At 41.9% G+C, this 25,893-nt stretch overlaps 2 protein-coding genes across 7 annotated transcripts in view; one reads left to right on the forward strand and one right to left on the reverse strand.

Annotated features, from left to right (window-relative positions):
• The first annotated feature begins 74 nt into the window (after positions 1–74).
• On the forward strand, positions 75–21,181 carry MRAP (melanocortin 2 receptor accessory protein). Of its 2 annotated transcripts, none has more exons than XM_054813484.1 (3): positions 75–288; positions 5,573–5,672; positions 14,571–16,460. In XM_054813484.1, exons 1-3 carry the CDS (start codon positions 183–185, stop codon positions 14,695–14,697), a joined length of 333 nt encoding a protein of 110 aa, XP_054669459.1. In that variant the 5' UTR covers positions 75–182; the 3' UTR covers positions 14,698–16,460. The 2 variants fall into 2 exon arrangements, 1 of the variants encoding a protein (XP_054669459.1); XR_008575486.1 differs by lacking the exons at positions 75–288; positions 5,573–5,672 and adding exons at positions 12,975–13,163; positions 21,042–21,181 and having other exon boundaries at positions 14,571–17,776.
• URB1 (URB1 ribosome biogenesis homolog) overlaps positions 19,001–25,893 on the reverse strand; it is a 54,367-nt gene continuing 47,474 nt past the window's right edge. For all 5 annotated transcript variants that reach the window (XM_054813454.1, XM_054813450.1, XM_054813453.1 and 2 more), the window contains 5 exons: positions 25,148–25,257; positions 24,432–24,614; positions 23,266–23,507; positions 20,988–21,590; positions 19,001–20,325 (listed from right to left, as the gene is read on the reverse strand). In XM_054813454.1, coding sequence (XP_054669429.1) covers positions 20,120–20,325; positions 20,988–21,590; positions 23,266–23,507; positions 24,432–24,614; positions 25,148–25,257 — 1,344 coding nt within the window. In that variant the 3' untranslated portion in view covers positions 19,001–20,119. The remainder of the gene's footprint in view (positions 20,326–20,987; positions 21,591–23,265; positions 23,508–24,431; positions 24,615–25,147; positions 25,258–25,893) is intronic.

The raw sequence follows: 25,893 nt of genomic DNA on the forward strand, positions 1-25,893 counted from the left end.
TGTCAGACATTAATACCCATTGCTGCTAGATGGTTTTTAGCACCAAGGCAGTCCTTGAGCTGTGGGACCCCAGAGTGATTTACATAGGCATCGGTTATGCAATCTCTTTCTGAGGGCGCTGAAGTACAATGAAAAAAAGTATTTGGTTGGAGTTCTGAGCTGGTTTAAAATGCACTACTGAAATGGCTAACAGAACAAACTCCTCTGAGTATTTTTGGTCGTATGAATATTATTGGGATTATATAGATCCAATTCCAGTAGATGGAAGCAAGTTGAAGGTTAATAAATGTAAGTATTGTAGAGTAGTAAGTGCTAATCTAGTACAGGAAAAATGTTGTATAGCTTGTCTCACTGACTTATTTTTTGGTTTCCTTGCAATAGGGACCATGCCAGGTTTGTATGCTGAGTGTCTGCCTTCCAAACTCACTGCTTTAATAACTGTTACTACTAATACTGAAACTCTTTGCTTTATCTTACAGTATTTGAAAGTACAAGACTGATGATACTAACTTATTTAGAAGGAGAGATTCTTTTTTAGACATTTGCTAAGTGGAAACCTAATGACTTGCAAATCTGCAGTTTGGGGTGTTAGTTACCTGCATGCTACTGTCAGAAAAGTTGACTGAATGAGCAGGGTTTTTCATAAGACTATTGCGTTTTTGTCTTGGGACATAAGGCTTACATTACAACTGATAAACATTCAAAACTATAGTAAAAGAAGAAGTGTATGTTTCCGCTAGCCAGGAACAACAAACTGAAAACATATTCTATTACCTTTCCTCCTTTGAACTCTAAGATAAAGTTAATAATATACATTATTGTCAAAATACTTTATTGTCGTGAAAGCTGATTCTGCTGGGTTTAGAAGTTTATCTTCAAAGTATGTAATATGAAATAGTATTCATCAAATTCACCTTGCGACAGTTAATTCCGTTTCGCACTTGGTTTTGCAGAGTGAGATAGCGATGTCTTTTTATGGTTACTTAAAGTGGCAAGTAATTTTTTTTTTCTCTAATGTGACTGCATTGGTTAGGTTTCAATAAGATAAAATGACAAGCTATGTCATGAGGGCTTAACTTGGATGGATTAACAAGGATTGAGGGAGAGCGGGTAGGCATGTTTGAGTCACTTAGACTATAGGCAGTGATTTCTGCCAAGTCTTTACCTATAGATGTATCCTCACTTGAGTGAACAAAGCTATGGGCTTTACTGGTTGCTATTTAGTTTACTGAAGACAACTACGACTGTTCAGATATGATTTCAGAGACTAAAATAGCTTTCCCCAAGGTTATTGTAGTGACCTGGTCTGTAAGGAAAAAGTTGTAGTCTTTCAAAATATTTTCATGTCTGTCTAATTAACACTGCAAGAAACTGTCTTTCTAATAGTGAAGGCTGAACTGGACAATGCTAGGAGCTTCATGTCATTCACTTGCCTTATGAGAGCAAGAATAAGAAAAGGGAGCAGAAACTCTTATTCTGCACTGCCTCTAGAAAAGTTTTTCTGTCCACTCTGATGAACCTAGGGTTTATTGCCTCCAAATTTAGAGCACCATGCCTTAAAGAAGGTGGTGTAAATATCCACATCTTTCCATATATGAAATCTTGCTCCATAATACTGTAGAACAAAATTTGGTTGCTTGGATCAGGCAGGTGATGGGCAGGTTCTCTAATTATCTTAATTTTAAAATTAAGACGGGTAATTACCCCCAAATTCCACCCCAAACTGCTGGGTTAAGCCAGCTGTAAGTCCCTGACGTGGTTGGCTTAGCAAAAAACCAGAAATTTGGAATCTAATGCTTCCCCTTTTTTCTCGTTAATAACATCTTTATAACATTAGGGTTGCCTGATACATAATAAAGGTGGAGTTTGTTACAGTGTTTCCCTCTATGGCAATCTTGTAGGATATTTCTCTTTACCCAGCTGCCTGTTTCCTTGAAACTTGTGGAAATTGTGCTGCTGAGAGAAGATGCTCCCCTTCTGTTAAATTTACGTTAAATTTGTTGATAGTTTCATGGAGGAATTTACCACACACACGTGTGTGAGTGCTTATGAGTGCTCTCATAAGCCTTATTTCCATTTAAAAAGCAGAGTAAACCAATCTCTTACTGATTTTTTTTATTATTATTATTATTTGTTCTCTCCCCCTAAAGACCTTTCAGGTCTTTTTATATTCTAAGGAGATGATTTATGCAATCAGACTTTGTGTTTATGCATTGCATCTGCTCCTACAGTAACTCCAACTTGATCTAGTTACAAAGGAGTGGAAGCCTCAAAGATATAAAATATCTGCAAGTTCCTACAGCTGGTAACTAGATAATAGAAGAACAACATTGTCAGTGAAGACCTTCACTGACAAAAAGGCTGCAGGCTGAGATCATGCCCTGTTGGACACCAAAGGAAATCATCTTTGGGTGCAGCTTTGGGAAACAAATCTGCAGGAAACCAGGCTTCTGTACTTCAGCTGCTCAGCTCCCAGGCAAAGAAGAAACAAACGTGCAAGTGTAGAGTTTGGATGTACTATTTTTTTCCCCTCATCAGGTTAATGCTAAGGCAATTTGTGTTCCCTGGGGCAGCTGTTTATGTAAGATATTTCTAGGCAGCTTATCAAAATGGAGTTCTGCTCCATGATTTATGTCTTTTAAAGAGCCCACATTGGCTGTACCAATTGCTAAACTAAGAGTCTTGGGTTTGGTTTTCTGTTAGCAAGGGAAGTTTTTTTTCCCTGTTTTTTGGGGGTGGGGTTTTTTTTGTTTGGTTGGTTGGTTTTGGGTTCTTTGATTTTTTTTTTTTATTCCTATAAAAATAGACATTTTTCCATGTCAGCAGTCTAGGAGGAATGGAGACTGCGTCATCTTGGTACTTTTATTCTTCCTTCTCCAAATACCAGAGGGAGAACAGTGAGTTACAAGTTATAAAGAAAACATCAAGGGAAATAATTCCACAGTTGGTCAGTTTTTCCCTTGTTTTGAATAAAAGCACTAGTCAAGCAATGAATATACTTTGTAGGTTTTCCTGTCTTTGCATAATATTTACATTCTTATACCTTCAAAAGCCACTGTTGGGATTATTGTCTTCATGTGCTTGGAAGTATGTAGATGAATTAAGCTCAGCAAGTCCTTGCCCTTTGTGCTGAAGATGAAATGTGATAATTTCCCCTCAGAGAGCCACAAACATTCCAAGTTTGTCAAAATGTAGGATACCTCCAGGATTACAATAACCGTCGTACCAATATTCCAGAGAGCCTCTGCTGATTGACTACGATGGGACCTGAGTGTTTGTTTAGGCGCATTGCTGAATCAGCCCACATGAATCATACCGTCGTCATAACCCCTGGGATGGGATTATAGCTCCCTAATTCAATTTTGCCTGGTTTTTTTAAATGTATTTAATGTAAACCAGAGACCTGAATCTCTGCCCTTTCTTTCCTCTGTTATGTGGCCTGTCCCTGAAGCATTGTGAGACCGTGTTTGTCTCATGAAAATGAATCTAAATCCAGCTATAAAGTAATGGTCATGCTTTCTATTAATAGCATTGTGCAGTTCTCTGTTTTGTATAAAAATAATGAAAAGCTTAATTGGCCCATGAATTGTCAGGCTATTTAAAAACATATGCACATACACACAAAAGTAACTGTAAAATTTAGCAATAGAAAAGCTTGTTATAGATTTTTAGACTATGTTATCCCAGTTTAAAAAAAAAAAATCCTAATGGCAGGACTTTAAAAACAGTCAGGAAGTTTCTGTTTATCCCTCAAGAGTTCAAACTCCCACTGAGACCTGGAGTAAGTTTGATTAGCTTCAGTGAATTTCATGAATCATATTAAAGCCGCTTTTAAAAGATTAAACCAAAATGGCTCTGATAGGACATTCTATAAATCCAAACTCTTCATTTCTGTCCTGATGGTTTTGAACACGTCAAAACTTTGAGCTTTTCAAAATATCCTTGGACCATGAGCTTGCACTTTTTTTTTTTTTTTTTTAAAAAAAACAGAAGTCCCCTAATTCTCCCTTGAGGAGTTGGGGTTGGCCAGTAGCACCCCGTCGCTCTTTCCCATAATAAGTTTGGGAAAAGCAGGTCAGAGTATTGCCCCTCACGTGCTAATTCACCATCCTCTGAATTAAAGCTCAGTAAAACTTTTTTTAACAGAGGAAGAATAAAATAAGCTGACCCTCCACATTCTTACTTCTCAATAGGCCAGTCAAAACTCAGCTTTTTGTAAGACTCTGGCTGGGTCAGCTCTAGTTTTAGGTTTAAAAGGAGCTGGAATAATTCCCCCTAATCTCTTTGTGGCTCTGATGACAACACGTTCTGAACTTTTTCACAAAGAAACACCTAATCAAACATATTGGACCTGTTTCAAAGAACACAATGTTTTCTGTCCTTTCAGATGGAAGATTTATTTTATCTTGGTCAATATTTGTCTCTGGAGTCAATGACCCTTCTTTTTCACCTCAGTCTAAGTGAGTAGCCGGTGATGAATTCGGGGCATTTCTTGACTTGTGCCCTGCAGAACACCCAACCTTTTCAAGGCTTTAACTGGGACGCTCACCACCACCACGCTGATCGCAGGAATGACCATTTTTGAAACAGTGACGAATGTGCTGCTGGGGCAGGAGCAGATTCATCCCATCTAAGTGAGCCTGCAACTGGGGCAGTCATTTCAGCAGCACCATGGCCATCATTCATGAAAGAGCAGCTCCTTTTTCTCCCCCAAGCAGCTCATGTTCCTATTAGCACTGGTCACCCAGATGAGGGATCACTTTATCTTTTTTTTCTTTTCTTTTATTACTTTAAAAAAAAAGAGAAGTTTTCCTCTGAGCTGGGGATAACAGCAGTGGCAGGGTCTTAGTCTAGTTTAAACTAATTGTGAACCCATACTTCGGTGCTAGGAATCCACTTACTTGTTCCTTAAAGAAACCACTTAGTCCTGATAAAGCAGGCTGCACTTTGAACCATTTTATGTTGACTACAGAAGTATTGTAGCTGAACAGGGGAAGGTTCACATTCTTTTCCACTGGACTGATGGTGCTGTGAGGGTCACAGGCACTTTTCAGCAAGCTTTCCTTGGTATGTCTCTTGGTAGAAAACATTTTCAAGGCTCAGATTCCCTCCCTAGAAGCATCATCTTAAAGATCATAGATTGTTGTACTTTTTCACCTAAGAGCAGGATTTGGCTACACACTGAGCAGTAAAGGCTCAGTCTTGAGTAATACCACATGCCTTACCGCACTGTGATTTTGTAAAAGAAATGGTAACCAAACAGCTGAAACTGTGAAAACCATCAGTGCTCAGTGTTACCTTTTAAATATACGCATAGTGCTAGTCACCAGCACGCTCAGTGGATTTTTTTTCCCCCAACCTCTTCCCCCGGCCTGGCCATGCACTGTTACAATAAACTGCTAGGAGGCTCTTAAAACCTTTAAACAAATTGGCACTCGGATTCCTCTCTCAGGGGTTTCATTACATTGAATTAATTAAATGACACACCTTTCTTAGAGATCATAGAGATCATATTGCTGTGTTTTATATTTGCTATGGTGCCAGTGACAGAATTACTGTGTTGTGTCCACAGATTCTATTGTCATAGCCTTTTGGGTTGGGCTTGCTGCGTTTGTGACGTTTCTTTTCCTTATTTTACTGTATATGTCCCGCTCTGGATCAACTCCAGTAAAGTAAGTACAACCAAAGATAAAGTAAGTATAGATCAGTGTGATAAAATAATCTGCATGAAACATTCATTCACTGCTTCAAGTGATCCAGCAATTGCAACATTTATAATTGCACACAGAGATGACACTTTTTATGTTATTATTTGGTTTGAGTGTCTCTCAACCCACAGCTCTTCCTTGTTTGTATTAATCACCTGGTTAAAAACAAATCCTTAACTGGTGAGGTTTGCAGGTGATAGAAGGATGGGGGAACAGTAAACCATGAGGATAAGCAGAGAAATTTGGACTGCTTGGTATGTTGGCAAACAACATGCATTTTACTTATGCCAGCTACCCAGGTTGCATACTATGGACGTAAGAGTGTCTGTTTAACACACAGAATGGGAAAGTACCTCTTGTAAACCACACCTGAGAAGGAAGTAGGAATCATGGTGGTAAAGCATGCTCCCAAAGCAATTCTGTAAGCCTTGATCAAATTAAGAGGAAATGTATTAGTGAGATCAGGAAGATAATAGTATGTATATCATTGCTTACATCATCCCAAGAATGTTGTACTGATGTCAGAATGCACTCTTTCAAAGGAGTTTTAAAGAAATTGAGAAGAATGGGGGGGGGGGGGGGAAATGATTTGAGTTCCAGAAACACATCCTACAGTGAGAGAAATCAACTCAAGTCAATTAGTTTCTCAAGAAGCAGTGGCTCAAAGTTGCTCCTTGTGAACTGTCTGCATCTTGTAGAACTCTAGTGTCCAAATCAAGAGCCCCATGATAACTATCAAATGGTAAAGTACCCTACTAATATGCAACAGCTGGAAGCTGATGCTACGCAAACACAAATGTACTGTGAGGGTAATGATTCACTGGAACAATTTAGAGTACATTATTAAATGGCTTATGATTAATTCTTTTTTTACTTGATGACTGAACATCTGAAAAACATGCATTTGTATTCATCCAAAAATTACAGTGAGGAGCCTATAGTATATCATTCTCTGGCCTGTTATGCAGAAGGTTAGGCAAGCTTCTTGCCTAAAAATGTATGATGCAGTCCCAAAACATTTTTAAGTTCTTGTAGGTTAAATTAACTGAGTGAAATTATTGATTTATAATTGGCTGAAGATACGAGCAAATTTTCCTTTTTTGTTGTTGGTTTTGTTTTGCAAATCCTGGCAGCAGTAGGACAATACCTTCCTTCCCAAAGATGGCCCAGATCTGAACTTCTGTCCTTCAGCATAGTAAAACTACAAATACACTTAGAGTATTAATCAGTTGGAAGTGTGGTTGTGGAATGAGTTGAAACACCTGCCAACCAGGGCTGTGTAGCATTCACAGTAGCAGTCAGCTCAGGAGTGAGACAACATGGTCAAACTGGGATTTCTGTTGGGGCAGAGTCTCCGGGAATTAGCCTCAGGCCATTTCATTAGCAATTAAAGTTTATAGGTGTGATTCTGTCACTCTCACCTGAGTACTTTAAATTAAATTGATCTAAGTCAGTAGAGTACTGTTCAGCATTAGGGAGATGGGGTTGGGTCTGAGCTAGCGAGTAGCCCAGTAAAGCATGACAACATCTTCAGGCTCAGAGCGTGTGCAGCAGATCTAGCTCGGCGGATAGACCCCGGAGCCCCATGTTTGTGTCATCCAGACTCTCTTTACAGCTGGGCTTGACAAAACAGGGAAATATCCTCCAGAGGCAGACAGATGGAATAGCTAATCCGTTCTAGTAGGGTGCTTCCACCTGAAACCTCCATGACTGAAAGGAGGGGCTGCATAAATACCTCACTGTTGACAAGCACGTCCCCAGTTTCCTAAAAGATGATAGACCCTGTCCTGTGAAGGTAGCTGTAGTGGAGGTGCCCGATGGAGACACAGCGCCCGCTGATGTGCAGCACCTACGCCTTGAATGGGAATGTAGTTCTAATGCTGCCTGTGATTTTGAACTCTGTCTAAGGACAGGTTTCTGTTTGCAGCTTTCTACATTTGGTTTACTTTGTTTGATGCTAGTTTTTCTGGCAAACACATTTTATGCAAACAAGGATGCATTTGCCCACTGGTCCTCCTAATCTGATCAGGACGCAGAAAATTCAGCTCAGCAGATTAGGCAGAGGTTCAAGATTAGGTCACAAACAAGCCGAGGGAAATGAGTATAATATGGCAGTAAAAAGGAGCACTAATATTCTAATTTATTGGCACCCTAAGGCCTCTGGCATGCTCACAAAAGGTAACAACAACAATAAAAAAGGCAACTTGCCCAAATAAACCACAAAGCAGGAGGCAAGCTAACAATACAAGAAACACATGGAAATGGACATAAAATTACAGGGTAACAGAGGCATGTTCCCATTAATTTACTGTTCCTAAAAACTGGCAGAAGTCTAGGTACATGAAAATCTCAGAGTGTTTCGAAGACTTAAACAAAAGCATTAATTTTTTTAAATCTTTCACTTTTGCATCATGTTACTGAGTGAAATACTTGGCTTAAAAATATCTGTATTTATCCTTGATATGTTCAATTTTGCCCATCGAAAGAGCTGTTGGGAACAAGGCAAAGTCTAGGAATGTTTTGTGGAGAGCCCAGGAATCATTAATGAGAAGCCATATTGCATGAGATTTGCTTAGGCTTTGAAATCATCCTGTCTTACCATTTTTCTAGGCTTGAAACAATTTTAGGACTGAAGAGACTATTCACCCCCCAAAACACCTTGCCCTTTTTGACTGAGTTCCATTTGTTTTTTAACTCCTGCTCCAATTACACTTCTCCCAATTCCAGCATTAAAGCAAAGCCGGGAGCCTGAAAGAAGTTCTTCCTCTTAACTTCCACCATCCTCCCGTCGTCGTCTTTTTTTATGTAATCCATCCGTTACCCTTGGTGTGACGATCATCTAATTTCTGTATTGAAATCTCCTGTCTCTTTTCCCGTGATAATTCTGATACATTCACCCAACAAACGTACATACACGTCACCGGTCAAGGCTGGAGAACTTTTACCTTCACTGTTTCTGTGCTCGTCCATCTCCCTGTCAAGCCCAGGGGCATATAGGGCAGCGCGTACTGTTCCAGCTTGCTCAACCGCCTGGTGACAGAAGCGCGCTTTCAAGTCTGGCGCTTCAGAAGAGCGTACCTTCTTGCTTCAGTAGACTGTCGAGCAAACCCCCACCGCCGCGCGGCAGCTGTCTTTGTTGTCAGCTGGATCTCTGTGGGGTCCCTGAGCGTTACGTTTTGGCCTCGTATGACGTGCAGTGATTATATCCCTTCCACCACTGCGTACACCAAGGTCTTGCTATTTTGGCAAGGGCACGCCATCTACCACAGTACACTCTGCTGATTTTTACCTGCGTAGCCATGCAGAAAAGGAGTCAGTGTCAACGTGTGTTCTGAAAGACATACGCAACAACTAGATCTACTTATGCCACAGCATAATCCTTAGACACGGAGAGGTCCTGGACCTGAATCCATGATCTGATTGCACCACTCTCTTCTCTGCAATACAAAGTAATTTGGTGCCAAGTCAGATGAGCGAGGTCGGCAGAGGGGGGAGGGTTGATGCTTGCGAGAGAGCTGCAGCAAGGAATCCATGTCCCAGTCCCTTTTGTTACCATTACGCTATCCCTACCAAAATAAATAAAGAAAAAAGGTTTGGGGCATGGGAGCAATTATCTCAAACCCGTTAGCATGCCAGGGCAGCTGATTACCATGCTGCTGTAATCGAGAGCCAGTATTAAGAGTTGCTTCAACTTTGTGTCTTACCAACCAAAATGATACAGAAAAATAAGGCTTAGAGGCTGGAGACAGTTCCCAGCCAAGGCTGGAACTTCATGCAGTGGAAGGGAAAGTTCCTGGACCTCCCAGGAGGACTCCCCGTTTTCCCGTGCATTTCACTGGAGGCTGTGCATTCCTGACAGCCGGGACTGAGACTGCTGTGGGCATCCAAAATCTTCTGGTTATCACTTTTCTACCAGACAGTGTACAATAAAAAAAAAACCCAAACTTGGGTACCCAGAGAGCTGGAAGATCTGCATGTCTCGTCCATATTTCTTGCTGTCGTAGCAAGAGAGGCTCGGTCAAGGGACTCTGGGCTTTGTGGCAGCATGAGCCTCCCTGGCTTCAAACAGATTTCTTGCAATAAGAAACCCAATTCAGTGTTTAGATATTTTTTTCTCCTGACTACCACCAACTTTTACCCAACATTTCTGGGGCATATGGTAACATAGTTCGAGGATACCACTTGCCAAACAGAGATGTGGGAGTTGGCTTGAAAACACTTGTTCTGCAGCCAGCTTTCTTCTCAGTTTGCAGGTGAGAGTTTCCTTCATGGACAGACAGATAACCACTGATTTGGTGGACAGACTGTACTATGTCCATGCGCTTTTTCAATTTTTGCTCCAATCAAATCAATTGCAACAGCTGCTTCATTCCTGGAACTGGGGAACTAATTTGGATATTTGACAGCTCAGGGGTTTTGGTCCCTGGGACAGAAAAAAAAATCTATAGCGGTATGCTAGATCTCACATGAGGGCAGACAGTTTTCAGAGGGCTTTTTTTTCAGCTTACCTTCCAGATGATTGTAATATATATTAGTGAAAAATATAACCACCGCATATTACAATAACAAAACCTATTCCTGTATACAAAGGCAGTGAATTTGACACTCAAGACACCACGTTCCTCCAGATGACAGTAAGACGTGTCATAGCTCTACTTTGGCGTGCTAGCTTGTCTTTGGGGAGAGGAAGTCCTTTTTAATACTTTAGTAAGAAGATCCTAGTGAGAGATACTTCTCTGGCTAAGCAGACCACGCTCCTGATCTTAAGGCAGCTGGTCCTGTTCTCTACTTCCTTCAGCCCTCTCTTTCCTATCACAGTCGACTGTTTCCTGTGATCGAGGTAATTTGTCTGTCTATAACCTCACTTAAGATATACTCAACTGCGATCTCCACCTACTATGTCTGACTAGTGGTAATCACATATTCTCACACCCAGGTGTCTTGCACTTCCTAGCCAAGATTGGCTAAGAGCTCAGAAAGAACTGGGGTTCTCAGTGGTACTTAAATTTCATGGTCAGGACTCTCACAAGAGAAGTATTTGAGGTTTACGTGACTTGTCTGCATAGATTACAGCATCATTCCTTGTGTCAGAAGCAGCTGAGGCAGCTAAGTCTTTACAGCTGGCTTTCCCATGCACAGTGTTCCTGGGGACCTATCCCAATTTCTCCCCAATAGAGTTTCTGAATTCAATCATCTCAAACAGCAGATAATAAATCTTGCTATTCTCAAGCCTCTGGTTTCAAGGGAGAAAGCTGTCCTCCACACCTCCATCGCTGGGAGAACTTTCTCTTTTTATGTTGCCAGAACCAGCTCCCTTTGATGTGAGCAGCTGTCAGACCCACAGGGGCAGGGGCTGTAAAAACGGTTAGCTATGAACTGTCAAAGCCTGGCACGAGACTTCAGTCACCGGAGTGACTCAAATTACAGCGTCTTCACAGGAAAGCGTTCTCACTCCTGTCATCTAAAGAAACACGCTCCATCCCTTTTAGCAAGTATCATGGCAGTGGAGAAAGGCCTGGGATTGGTACTACACTTGGTAGGGTGGTGCTGAGGTTGTTCAGAGATAACTGATCTCCGGGTGAAAACTAATGGGCTGAACTAATGGGCCACTGCGTGAATGTATGTGTGAACTGAAAGCCAGGCAGAGAGGTTCCTTACCAGCAGCCAGCGTCCCTCCAGAAATCCCACGCGCTGAGACTGCAGTTTGGAGGACACCATCTGCTGAACACGAGGTCAGAACGTGCCCTCTGCAGCTGCTGCTCAGATGTTCTCCAAGGCTGGTGCCACCAGGCAAAGATCCATCCAGGTGGGCTGGGCTCAGTTACTGGGAAGCAGGCTGGCTGTGTTAGCATTAAAGTGCTCTCCGTTGCTTTCTGAAGGTTTTCCTAGTTCTTGCCCTTTCTTCTACAAACTGAAATGACGGGGCTTTTTGTTTTCATACTGTTAAATGCTTTTAAATGACACAAAAAGGCTTCCTATCTAATAGTGACCAGACCGACATGTACAAGAGACAATCAAAAGATTCAAATAACCCTTGAGCTGTGCATTCAAATAGTGTCCTACAAACAACCGTATTATCACATCCAACATTATCTCCTCAGAGGGTGCAGAATGCCCGGTCCAAGCGGTCCTGACATTATGTCAGCTTGCTCTCAAGGGACGTAAACCAAACCACAGACAACTTGTGCACTGGAGGAGATCTGAGTGCTGCCCACTGAGGGCAGGGATGCAGGCTCCCAAAGTCTCTGCACAGGTGCTGTACACCTGGAGAGGAGAACAAGTTCTTGTAGTTATTAAGTTGGTCAGTATTTCTCATTTATCATCTGCCTAGTTAAATCAGAATGCCTTGGCATTGCATCTGGGCTTAATTGATAAACTTCTTCAATAAAATTAGGGCTAAACATGTATTTGCATTAAAAAAATATCGTTGTTCATTAATGAAGAATGCCAAGAAGTGATCACTGTAGACAGTATGATAAATATGTGAAATTTTGGAATCACAGTATCACCTACTCCAGGCTTTCAAGATCATGCCTGTCCCCAGAAATCCATAAATACAAAATAATAACTTTTTTTTTTCTCACTATCGCAAGCTTTCCTGTATGCCACGATTCACTATTTGTAGGAAGAGTAGTTTATAAGAAATCTACACTTCTCAATGGATGATTGCCAGGCTTTAAAATTAATATATTAATATTGTGTGAATAGGTCCACCTTACCTGACTGTCCACTTTGGGCTATATGACTGTTTGCTCCTCCTTGTATCACTGTACCTTTATCTGCAGCTTTCATTCAGAGGGATTTTATATTTACTTCCAGATCACTGATGAAAATGCTGAAGAGGATCAGGTGCCTGTGGAGCTCTGCTAGAAACAGTCAGAGATCATTCTCCAGTTATTCTTGGAGAAGCCTAGTTCACATAACACCTGTTTGATGGGGTTCCTGTACAGCTTGTTTTAAAGAAAGCAGTATGGAATATTAAGTCAAACACCTTACTGCAGTTTTAATAGCTACGTATGTGCAGCTCCCTTTATCCTCCAAATCGTGTACCCCTCAAAAAAGGACATCAGACATTTTTCACTGTACCTGTCTTTCTATAAAACCACACTGTCTGGAATTAGGTTTTTTGTCCTTTGAAATACTTTTTCAGTTGTATCTTATCTTAGCTTTAATTCCATGATTTTGCCTGGGGCTGAGGTCAGTTGCGCTGCCTTACAGTGACCTGGCTTGACCAGTTCACTCTCTCCGAGTACTGGGACACCAGGGCTCTTCCAGCCTCCTCAAACTTCCCTGCTGTTCCAGGGATGGTTAACCATTAACCGGAGCCGGCCAGAGTTCTCCTCAGACAGTCTCCAGGTCTCTGGGATGCAAGTTCTCCAGCTGATTTTAAAACACGGATAGCTAGCTGATGATATTTAGCTACTTAATGGACTGGAAAGAAAACATCCTGTTTTGGTAAGAGTATTTTTGTCTTGCTTCTGTCAGACAGAGAGGAGAGAGATCTCTTGAATATGCCTGTGCTGTAGCAAAGAAACCCCCAAATCTGCCTGCCTCCATCCTGCAGCGGGCCCACTGCTGAGATTTTGGGGGTTTGTTTCGGTTTTTTCAAACTGCCATTAAGCATAATCCCTGCTGTGTTAGTCTTGTCAGGCACAGATACTTTAAGCTTTCATTAGCAGTTAATCAATATAAATTTGAAGTTATAAAGTTGATATTTCCCTTCCTCCAAATACTTACAAATAATTATTTTCCTTTTCATCCCATTTACTCTATCTTGGTTTTTTAGATTTTGGGTTTTACATTTGTCTAGTCACTGAAACAAATGTGACTTTTAGTCCAAGATGCCTTCTTTCTCGTCTCTGAAGCCATGGCTCCAGGACATTAATAAGACTTCTCAAAAATTTTCCATTTTCATTCTCACTTCTGGGTTACATTTTTCTTCCCAATGTAATTTTCCTCCCCACCTTTGAAGCCTTAAGGATATAGGGGATATAGTTGTTGGGATCTTGTGTTTAGCCATATTGAATTGAACTTAGCGCTTCTAGGCCAGGACTCATCAGCTATTTATTTTTAAAGGGTGAAGTTTTGGAAGCTGCTGGGAGGAGGGCTCAGGGAGGAGGAGGCTGGGTACGCTCTGCTGTTCTCCTGGCATCGCCCCGTCCACCCCACCACTAATTTGTTTTTCCCTCAGAACCATGCATCTTTGTGCTGTTATTACCTATACACTGAAAATTTCCTGCTACTCTAGTCCTACCCACTCGTTTTTAAGTCTGTCCCATTTTCTTGCTCAGATCTGCACCACTCCTTAGAGCTGTGTCGTGCCTTTTCCCAACCCCAATGTTAGGGAATCTCTCCCATATGCCACACATCCCTCTTGTTCTTGCCCCCAGTGTAAGTGTCTGTGTCCCTTGTACACCCGCTCACAGTCACGTGAAGCTCTTCTCCTCCTTCGTCCCAGGACCAGCTGCGACAGCTCCTTTACCCTCACTACAGAGCAAGTCATAGCAAAGTTTCTAGTTTCCTCTTTAAAAGCCCAGCTAAAGAACCAAGCTTAAGGGCAGGACTAAGGTCCCGTCTTGCAGAGGAAGGGGGGAGTCACTAAATAGCACCCACAGCTCACGCTTTCGCTGTTGGTCGTACTCTGTTTCCAGGTAAGGACATGATTCTCATGGTAGATTAAAGAGGGCTCAAGTCCAAAAGCGTCTCTCATGCTGCATTCAATATCTTTTGTGTTAGAAGAACCATCTTCTACATTTTTTAAAACTTTGATAATATACTTCCTTATGAAACTGCTGCTGTCTTCCAAACAGATGTACCTGATAACTGTACTTTTTTTTTTTTCTTTTTTTCCACTTATTACAGACAAGTGATTGTACGGAACCAGGTAGAAGAAAGCAGTTCCAATGGTGAACAGTCTCGCTCAGATGTGGTGGCTCCTCAAACACCTACCTCCCTTTCAGTTGAAATTGGCATTCATGGAAGGATCTGAGCCTGAATTAAAACTGGAGCAGGTTAAACGAAACCAGCACTACAGTTCTCCTGACTGCAGAGAAAAGCTCAGTGCTGTGACTGCCTGTTAAACACTGATACCACAAATGTGAATTAGTTCAGGAGAAGAAGAAAAAAAAAAAAGGTCTTTCAACAAAAGCCAAACCTGATAAATCCTGGATGCAGAAAAAGAAGTCCTAACGGCCATATTTGAGCCACGTTGCTGGAGTTGCCTGATTAGAAGAGCAATTTAGATCCTGATGATGGTGACTGTAAAATTTCTCTAAGTAAGGATTCAGGTTCAAACTCCTCTCTGTTACACAGTGCAAAGGGAGTGCTGCCGGTTGAGTGATTCCCATTAAGACCCATTTGGCTGAGAGCAGATTTACTCCTCCGGCAGAAAGTCTATAGCAGGTACGCCCCGAGTCCTGTACAGGGTTCTGCCTTGCTCACCTGAAGGCACGCTGAGCCCTGTTATCCTCGGCGGTGTCTGGGCAGCATCAGTTTTCACTTGCTGTGAAAGAAAGCAGCATCCCATTGATCTTAGTGAACAGGCAGCATAGTCAATATTGTTTATAGATCATGAGAGCCACAAGTCATCTATTTCTGGCTCTACCCTCAGGTCACACTCTTACCAGCTGCATCTTAGTGACATTTCCACTTGGTCATCTTCTGAAAAACAAGCAACAATGTCAAGCACAACAACAACAATAAAATTTTAACTTAAAGCTCAGCAGTTCCCTCAAGGATAGAATATGCTTTTGCTTTACTTTTCTATTGCAAAAAAAAAGTTTGTGCTATTTAAAATTTATTAAGACACTGTTTACCTAGAACGGCCTTTAAAAAAGCTAATGGCAGCACTATCTATCTCAGTTGAGTGCCTTACTGAATCAAGTCATTAGCTCTACCAACTGCCCAGAAACAGTTTTGCTACCAATAACCAGTTGCTTTTTGCTTTCATTTTGAAATGGTAGGTGGAAAAGCAACTGTTAATATTGAACAGTCTTGAAATGGTACCTGCCAGTTACCCAGGCATTAGAAGTATGTTTATCATAGTTTATATGAAAGGAAAATGCTAGCAAAACCACAAAAGCAACATCACATTTCTGCACGAGTTGCCTGCTTTCAGCTGGGACTGACAAATGGTTTAACAGAAGCCACAGCCCTATGTGAGGGTCACAGAAGCTTTTTGGTGGGGTGGAGAGGATGGTTTTAGCTCAGCTGGAGCAGAGTTGGAAGGGCCACTCACACTCCCTCCCCGTTCAGTGGCCTCCGCTCTCTCCACCTCTCCTCATCCACGGAGCTCCATCGAACCCAAGCAGAAGCAGGTGAAGGTCCATGAGAAGGTGAGGAGCCCTTAGGGCTCCAGTAAGCGTGGAGCTGGCACTGCAGAGCAGGGCTGAGGAAGGCAGTGAGGGCTGGAATAAATGCAAGACTGCGCAACTAGTCGCTGGGCTGAGGACAACACAACATTCATTCAAAACTTGAGGAGAAGCTTAGAAATCCCACGTCCCCAAGCGGGCAGCAAAAACTCCTACAGTGAAGCACTGCCAGAGCCACCTAATGCTGCGTACGGGAGAGGGTGTGGGGGTGGGCTATGATGTTACCAGAGAGCAGGTGGGTTGGGCTGTGTTAAAAAAACACAAGAGACAGACCAAGCCACCAGGCATAGGTTTGTATTGTGGGTTGTTGTTGTTTTGTTTTAGTTTTTAATCTCGGAAATAAACACTTCTGCAGTTTGCTTTTTGAGCAAACTGACTGCTACTGGTGTTGGGCTTGGAAAGCTGTGAAGGCGCAGAGTCTGTTGAGTCAGACCGAGTCACGGGCAGATGGAGAAAACAAGGAAAGGCTGCGGGAACTGACGGTGCAACGTGGGCAGAGATACATCAGAGAACCAAAGATTTCCGTCGGTCAGCTCAGATGGCCGCAGCAGCCTTCCCCTGCCCCAGGTACCCTCACCTCTTGCTAGAGCTGCAGTGGTTCTTGCAGGAGACGTGAATCAACTCCCTCGTTGGCACCAGGTCTCCCAGTGCACAGTGGCAGAGTTACCTTTAACGCTACTGCAATCACACGGTATCCTCACAGGCAGTCTGAAGAGGACCTGGCCATCTAGACCCATTTTCCTCCTCAAGGATGCAGAAGCTGCACTTCGATCATTCCTGCCATGTGTGTCGAACCCGAGCTAGAGCATCTCTTCTGCAACAGCTCTGCACTGCCTGCTGGCGCAGTCTGCTCCGGCAGCCTCCTCCCTCCCTCCCTCCCTCCCTCCCGACTTCTGTCACCCTGGTTTTCAAGAAGCTCTTCGCTACAAATGGATTCCAAGGGGATTTCTGAAAAGTAAATACTCCCATTTGTAACAACTGGTGTTCTTTTAGTAGTTGCACTGGTACATGACTCAAAGTACACAACCACTGAAAAGACTTTTTTTTCCCTTTCGAATTACGGAGATTTACGGAAAGCACATAGCATAAGGCATATAAGCAGTGATAAATAATATGCAAAATGCATCTCCTTCTGTCACACTTCCATCCGTACCCATTTCAAGGTCCTTCCAGTTCTTTGCTCTCCCCAGCGAGCACTTTTATTTCCCCTTCCCCCAGAGTCCTCCATTAACAGGTGCCTTCCCCGTGTGGTCTGCAGCATGCATGGGCGGTTGAAATGCTGCACCCATCAGTCAACAAAGCATGACCCAAATCAGCTCATGCTGCTGGTTCGTAGTTGACTTCCATAACAATGTTACCCCAAACCACCGTCCCCTGAAAGGCCACATCATTCTGCCTGGTCCCTCACGCTGTATGAAGTCTGCTAACGTGTCAGATGCCCTTGTCTGAGCACCAGCAGCCCATCGCTGGGCTGAGATCCATTTCAAATCCTGAGGAGCCTCACCTGCAACCCAAAACTGTAGGTGGTCTATACACCAGGTACAACAGGAAGCAACATATTCTTTGGGGCTGTTGGCTTCACTGACTTTTTGTGAAGTTTGGGAATGACGCCTGTGAGGGCAGACCGGACCGCTGGGCCTCCTGCAGAGAGCTCTGGAGCTCTGTCCACACAGTTCTTATCACAAGAACAGCATCAGAGTGAGTAACCTGTATTAAACTGTAGAAACTCCTTGTTTTAAAACATAGGCCCATATCTGGGGCAAGTTTTCCATTTCCAAATGCTCTCCACAATTTATTTTAATCAAGCTCAATTTCTTAAGGTAATGACTCTCCATGTATATAGTTTACTAAAATGCATTTTGAATATGTTGGCAGTAATTCACACATACAAATCATTCAACCTCTAACCTGCTTTTAAAGATACTTGACCATTATTTCTAGAACTTCATAATAATCTTTTTTAAAGCCCGCTATAAGCTTGGAAGTTACCTTCCTTATTTCAGCAGTGCCAAAACTGCATTCAGAATTCACTATTTCCATCCAGAGGGAAATAGCAAGGTGTGCGAAAAGCTGTTTAAGCGTAAGTAATTTAGCATGCCTCTTTGCATCCGCTGTACCAGTTTCCAGAAACAGATCTCGCTCAAGAACTCTCCCAACTGATTGAGCTTCAACACATGAATTCTGCTCCTGCAGGTACCACAATTACACAATTTATTTTTTTTTAAGCAAACACAGCCAAAGGGCACGTGAATTGCTAGTACAAGACACGCAAGCGCATACCCAAAACCACTCTGGGCTTACAACTTGTTGGGAGACTGTGTAACATCCGCGTTGTGGCATTTAGGATTTTAATTATTTATTAATTTATTAGGGGATTCGAGGGGGCTACACTACACGACGTGACACAACGGGGTGGGTTGGCTGCAGCTGGCTGCCAGCTGCCCACCCAGCCGCTCTCTCACTCCCCCTCAACAGGACGAGGGAGAAATGGGATGAAAAAGCTCCTTCATCAGGATTAAGACAGGGAGATCGCTTACCAGTTACCATCATGGGCAAAACAGACTCAGCTTGGGGGAAATTAATTTAATTTATTGCCAATTAAGATAGAGATGGGTAGAGAAAATATGTTTCTGCATTACTGCCCTTAGGTTGGTTGAATGGTCTTACCTTAGTTCTTTAATTCTCTCAAGAAACTCATACTATAAACCACAGTTAGATGTACTCGATCCCTCAAGACAGCTGAAAAACTCCATCCCTATGTGTCACGAGTGTTTTCTTTTCTAGTTAGATGAGGTGACAGGACATCTTTCTGGCTGTTTTGGGGTTTTTTATTTAACTAAAATATGCTTTTTTCATTGCAAAGAAAATTTCCTGATGTCATGCACCCTACAGATTTTAAATGACACAAAATTTAGCCTCTAATGAGCTCACTTCTTTTTCAAGAAGTATTTTTTATTTTTAAATTAAGTCTTGATATAGATATTATGACTTCTTTAGGACAAGAATATTTATATGTAGAAGCAATCCTCGTTATTCGCATCTCACTTTTTTATTTAAAAAAAATTAAATAAACATCACAAGGAGTGTGCATTTCTGATTTTTTTTCTCCCTGTACAGAATTTGTACAAAGTACGTAGGCACAGCACATATTCATGAGTCAATTTAATAAATCCTGTTTTACATTTCAAAGTTTCAAGTTCAGGCTCTGCATGTTTGCATATCTGGTATGTTAAACTGCCCTCGTGGCCACATTCAAGAAATATTTATCAGATTTCACAGAGAATTTCCAATAAAAACCCATGTATAATCAATGAGCAGTGAGTCGTTTGGGTTTATTGCCATCTCTCATCTTTTCGGAACGGAGGGAAGACGGGCCTTTGTTGCAAGTCTCAGCAGTGATGATGGTCAGGGCTTTTTTTAATTAAAACAGAAAGGAGAATAAAAACAGACCAGCTCCCATATAAATGCTTACAAAAGCAATATAATTTTAAACCAAGAAGAATCCCAGACCAGCACAATTCCAGTGTTCAGTCTTCTATTCATACTGGTTTTGGTATCACATATCATAAAAGAAACTGTGTTCTTCAAGAAATAGTAGTAAACCATCATGGCTAAACCTCTGACTACTCGTTCTTTGCGCTTATACCACATTGTGGTAAAGTAATGCAGTCTTTTTTCCCCATTTTACAGCGGAGAGAGGAGGGATTTTAACTACATGGGGACTGAAATACAGTCCAGAGGCAATGTGCTAATCACTCTTTTTTGGTTCTTCATAAAGTTAAAAATGCCTGTAATAAAAATGATATAAATAACATTCAGTGTCCCATACTGTTCAAGAAAAGGGAAATTACAGCTTTAATGTTCCACTGAGAGATGATGAATACAATTTTCCCCCCTCTGAGTTTGCACACAGTAATAAAATATTGATCTTTATGACAAAACAAGTTAGATTTGTATGGAGAACAGTTCAGGAGGGTTTCACGGCTCGCAGCAAGGATGGCAGAGCATATAACATTAACGTCTAAGTGTCAGCTTGCTGAATTAAGGCCCCAGTGTAGCCAAGTAAAGGGTTTTGCAAAGAGGCATAATAGTTTCTTCTGCTTGTTTATGAGTTTCCAAGTCTTCATCGTTCAATTTATCATCTGTACTTCTGCAGATCAATTTGACATGGGTTATTAACATATCTGGCTCCTGTGCTCCAAGCCATATGTCCCCAATGTAAACAGAAGTCAGGAATACACAAACAGCTGTGGAAGAAAAATTAAGAGAAAAATCAGAACAGATATTCTTCTATTTCCACATAGTAATACAAAACCAAACCATTCTACCTCCAGACCTATGTTTTGAACTAGTTTCCTAGCTTTTTTCTTAGGTGGAAAATTTGTGGGGTTTTTGCCCATGCAAAGCCAATGATCCTCCCCACACTAACAAAAGAAAAAACTGTTTCTTGTTAGCACAACCTTCTGGCCTCTTCAAATAAAAAACTTTGAAATCTGACCTGTGGCTTTTGCTATCAAATGATAACATTGAGCAGCATATGCATCAGAATCCATACCCACAGGGACTCATTTGTTGCACACTATTTTTCCCCTTGGAATTCTATTTTTTATACCTCACTGAACTCCATTTTAGTCCTAGAAAGGAAAGTTTCTTTGAGGGATTATGACTATCGTACTATCAGAGACCCCTAGAGTGTGACCCTATTCTGTGCTACCAACCCCTGTGCCCGTACCACCAAAGACATCACTTTTACTTTGTGAAGTTATGAGCACCAGCGGACATGGGCCTACTTCAAACTCTTTTGATGAATTAAAAAAGAAACAAACAAAAAAAACCCCCAACCCATGGAACTACCTATTTTCTACCATTACCACCTCGTAACATGAGCGAAAAGGAAAAGACGAGTTACCTTTCTTGTTCGCATCCTCTTCCGTCATTGCTGACAGGCACAATGTCTTCACAGGTTCGTGAAAGCTGTTGTTGGTCAGGCCCTGAGCATCCATGAGGTGAAGCATGACTGAACTGAACAAACAGAGCTCTTCCAAGAGCCCAGCTGTTCCACTGCTGGCCTCGCAGATCCGGGTGTAAAATTTGAAGATGTTGTTTCTCAGTGTCTCATCCCTGAGCATCTCCTGCACCGCCACTGGGTGCGGCAAGATGCGGTGCTGCAGCCACCGCAGAGTTAACGAAACACTTTGCACATTGAGGCTGTGCTCAACCATGGACTTTACGAGCCACTTAGTTACGACGTAAGTGGATGCGCAGGTAAGACCGACTGTTTCATCCTCACGGTCAGCAGATTTGAGGGGCTCCCCTTGATGTTTGGTAGGTGGCACTGGGAAAACAGGCTCCCAATGGGCAAATATGGAATTCAGATGATGTCTGCATTTCTCCAACTCAGAGACTTCCAGGTCTGCAGCGGCATCGCCTTCTCTTTCGATCTCATTCTTTTTCCGAATGTGATGATATGCATGAGATGAGCCTTGAGATTTGTTCTTTTCTTTAATATTTTCTGTAAGAAGAAAACCACCACCAAAACAACCATCAGATACTCCAAAGGATTTTCTTGGTACGAAATTACACAAGAAAGAGGGTATCATGTGTTGTCTCAGTTGCTAAAAGGATAAGAACTAGCCTCATTTAGCAGCCTAATTGAGCCTATGCAATTCAGAGCAAATGGGCCAGAAGCAGCTCCCAGTGACTCACAGGCTGAAACACTTTTCTGACCCGGATCGCCCAGCTTTGAGGTGAGCGATAACGCCACCCAGGCCCTGGCCCAAAGCCCAGCCAGGCCAAGGCAGAATTTCAGAGGTCCACAAGATGCAGTTTTGCCAGTAAGGCTACCTTATTTACACCGCCTCGTGAGAAATACTCAAGCCGCTATTCTCCGGGCGAGCGGAGGCACAGCCTACGGAAGGAGATACCAGCACAGCTACGCTGCTTTCGAATGGCGCAGGCGAAAGCGGCGAAACCCACCTTCCTCCAGCACAGCAGCATCCTGGCTGAGCGTCTGGCTGGCGGGGTGCTGTCAACCCAGGGCACGTGGATTTTTCACACCCCAAGGGAAGAGACGGGCAGCCGAACTTTGTAACGCCAGGCTGCCCTCTGTTAGGTGCTGCCCTGTGTCATGGGAGCAGCAAAGCTCCCCGAGAGCAACAGCGCTTTGCCACCGCCATACCGCACAGAGGATTTTATGGCAATCTGCTTTTGAGCAGTCTTTGAGAAAATCATCAGTAATTTCAGTTACGTTGCACTTAAATTCAACCAAATGCATCTCAGTGTTTTTTCCCTGGGGGCCGTGGGGATGGGGACAACTCTTGAAATGAAACCTCAGAAACAAAATTTCTGATAAGGCCATATTTTTTGACTGCTTTATAAGCTGCCAAGGCTTGGAGCAACAGATTTTTTTTAAAACTGCATATATAGCAAGTTACAGATGTCGCTATAATAACAACTCTAAAAATCCTCAGAAAGACACTAAAAGGGTGTGAAAAACTTTAGAAAAAACAAAGCTTTTATAATATCCCTTAAAAACAGTGATATTTTAATAATTAGTTTAACTGATACACAACATTTAAGGAAACCTATAGAAGTTGTAATGTGCACCAAGAGCAGTTGTTGTACTTGCAAGAAACCAGTGTTGTTTAACACCTCCCACTACAAAGTTCCTTCTACATTTTATTCACCAAGATTACAAGAGAGATCATACAAGTCCAAATGTATTTTTTGCTTTCTTCCAACATTGATGACAATAAGAAAAATCAGCTATTTCATTTTTGCTTGCTTTACTGCTAATTTTTACTTGTATTTCACTTTCAGATCCCCCATCCACACACTCAGATTAGTTCAAATCTTTGAGCAGAGAGCCTCCAAGCACCTTAAAATTTCATTTAAGAATACAATTTTTCAACACCTGACTCTAGATCTGCAACTAAGTTTCATTTTAAAGCTCTTTCCGTTTTTAAAACTGTATTTCTCCAAAGCTTCCAGAACTGTGTTAAAAGTTAGAAATCACTACAACCAAGACTTGAAAAATGGCTTTCCATTTCCATTCCTCCTCCCCCAAGCTATATCAGATTGTCTGACAAAAGTTATTAATACTACTTCCTAGGAAGTTTGCCTCACTTTTATGGTTAGTTTGTAACAGCCTCAACAATATTACTTTCCTGGAATATTTTAGTACTTACTAAGCAATTCTTTGATTTGGTATTTCTGAGCAAGAGTCTGTACATCCTCTTGCAGTTGCAGGTCTTTTTCAATGATGCTCCACTTATGCAGCAGCAGCAGGATCTCTTTGTTCGAGAGAATGCCATCGTTCACAGTGAACCGGCTCATTTCTTTGAAGGCCTCAACAACGATAGCACGGTATTCCAACACAGAATTGAGTGTACTGAAAAACTGAGTCAGTTTGGCTGGATCGAAATTAGTCCTACGAAAAGAAAACAGAAGTGCCATGTATTTTTCTGCATGCTAATGAATAAAATAAAATACATACAGGTTTTTCTCCTTACAGTCTCTTCCTACAGTTTTCTTCTGCAGTTCTCTAGATATATACTTTTGCTTCTCAGAATGCCAGTAATAATTAGTTTCATTCCCACTGAATCCCCAGTGCTTCACTTCATTAGTGTTTGGCAGAACAGACCATGAAACATAGTCTTCCTGCCTGTAAATAGCAAAGGCAGGTGGCACACAAGGCCTGGAGCTTTACCTACGCTTCTTTATGTTGCATCAATTTTCAAAATTTTGAGGCAATAAGCATAGCTTCTCCAGGCTGTGGCAACACTTGTCTGCAGGAAGAGCCGCAGATGCTATTATGAACCCAAACAGAACTGGTTACCCGATTGCTTTCTACCGTCCCTGCTGCAGCTGCTGTGCTTAGACAGGTTAAGTGCTCTAGATCTGGAGAGAAGAGAGCGACCCTTTGGTAACATTGTCGTGTAGAACTTTGCACGGTTTCTCCTCGTACGATTTGCAGGCATGGTACAGACACAGAAAGTCTAAACCTTTGGAGAGCATGACAGATCCTCGCAGCAAATAGCATTGCTAACTGCAGGCTCTAATCCAGCAGGAAAAAGGTAGAACACAGCTGGTTAAGCATGGCCGGTAATTAAGGATGTAGAACTTGACAGTAACTGTGCATCAGCTGTTATTTTATTCTCTAGGTATTTGAACAGCTAAACCTTCCTGTTAAAGGAATCTCATCAAAATTCAGTACTCAACATTCAACCTGAAGGGGGAAAAAAAAGCATTAAACTACCAGAGACCAAGAAATTCTTCTGGCCTTAATAAATTTTAAACTGGACAGAGGATGACATGTAAATTGATTAAAAAGAAAAAATAAAAAAAACCTTACCGAATGTGTTTGATTAATGTGATCAAAACATACAGAAATTCATTTACAAGCTGAATAGGAAGAAACTTCCTGTTCTTGTTCTCCTGGGATTGATTCTTGCTTTCTCTCTTGCCTCCTAAATTTGTTAGCCACAGAGTATGTAGCAAGGAAATAATTTTATTTAACAGCTTGTTTTCCAAAAACCTGAAAAACAAAAGAAAAAAAACCCAAAAAAAGCAAACACTCATTTGGAAGTCAGATCCTAACCAGGAATTGCATTACATTGCAACCGTTGCCACCATGTCTTTGAGCAGTTATTGTTCAAGACAGATTGGTTTCTTATGTCCCTAAGACCTCAAGTAGTAACAGCAATGCTTACAACACAAGATCAGGAGCCGTATTTACTTTGTTATTCTAAGGGCAGGGGGGATGGGGAGGAAGCAATCTCATTTTTGTGCAGAGGATGCAAGAATACTTCTCAAAAGTACAACCCAACCCCCAACTCCCCATCATCCCTCCTACTACAGCCTGAAAGCATCTTGATTTTGTTTTTAGAAACACAAGGCAACGCTTCAGAGTTCGGCAAGTTCTGCCAGTATGGCCCCGGGTGCCAAAATGTCATATCAGCTGACGGGCCATCTCCTTATCTGTCACCCTTGTTTTCATTCTCAAGTTGTGTAATTATTCTACTGCGGACAGTAAAATTGTTCCCATTGCACTAGTATTTCCCTAGTTACCTTTTTTCTAAGATGTGCAGTATCCAGGTTAGGAGGCTGTGATCTTGTATCAGCTCATAGGCAGCTCTGGTGACATGGGCAGCATTTTGTAATATCTCCAGAATACGATTCTGAAATAGGAAATAGAATTTGTTCTTTTACAAAATTAGAATATAGTCAGGATCTAATTCTTATCAATCATTCAGAAGGATATAATTAGCAATCCGACTGGTACTTGGGATCTGATCAACCCGAAGTTAAAATGTATTACCAAACACCACATGTACTTAGCAACCCCAGGGAAGAAAAGACGCCCTCTTTTCAAGGCTTCATACATACAGATGCTACTCTTGAAAAGAGGTCCTAAGGTAGCAAGACTATTTTCTCTTTTTGTCCAAGATTTTGATATCTGAGATACTTTTAACAAACTGGATTTCTCAGGGTGGATGCTTATGAACACGAGAGCTACTGGCAAGTGAGTTTTCTTCCTGCTAGAGCACCATACGGGTAACATGCTGGTTAGGGAATAAGGAGACCTAAAAAAGCAAAGGCCCATACCATATAAGCAAAACTGCAATATCTGCAATATTTTCCATGAAGCAGTAGAAATACTACTAGAGCCAGACCACCAGTTGATGAAACTGAGTGAGGTTCCATGATGGCAGGGACCTGTTCCAATTTCAGGGGACAAGAATTTGACTCTAGTTTAGACATAAGCAATTATTTCCCCCTCCACACATACACAAAATCATCAGGGAACAGATTTT

This window comes from Grus americana, chromosome 1 (assembly GCF_028858705.1).
Source record: "Grus americana isolate bGruAme1 chromosome 1, bGruAme1.mat, whole genome shotgun sequence".
Taxonomy (NCBI): Eukaryota; Metazoa; Chordata; class Aves; order Gruiformes; family Gruidae; genus Grus; species Grus americana.

What these genes read in the sequence shown, in the direction of transcription:
- MRAP (XM_054813484.1), top strand. Translation starts at nt 183, where the DNA reads ATGGCTAACAGAACAAACTCCTCTGAGTATTTTTGGTCGTATGAATAT. An exon ending in CAAGTTGAAGGTTAATAAAT is followed by an intron (nt 289 to 5,572) that starts GTAAGTATTGTA and finishes TTGTGTCCACAG; the next exon opens with ATTCTATTGTCATAGCCTTT. An exon ending in TCTGGATCAACTCCAGTAAA is followed by an intron (nt 5,673 to 14,570) that starts GTAAGTACAACC and finishes CACTTATTACAG; the next exon opens with ACAAGTGATTGTACGGAACC.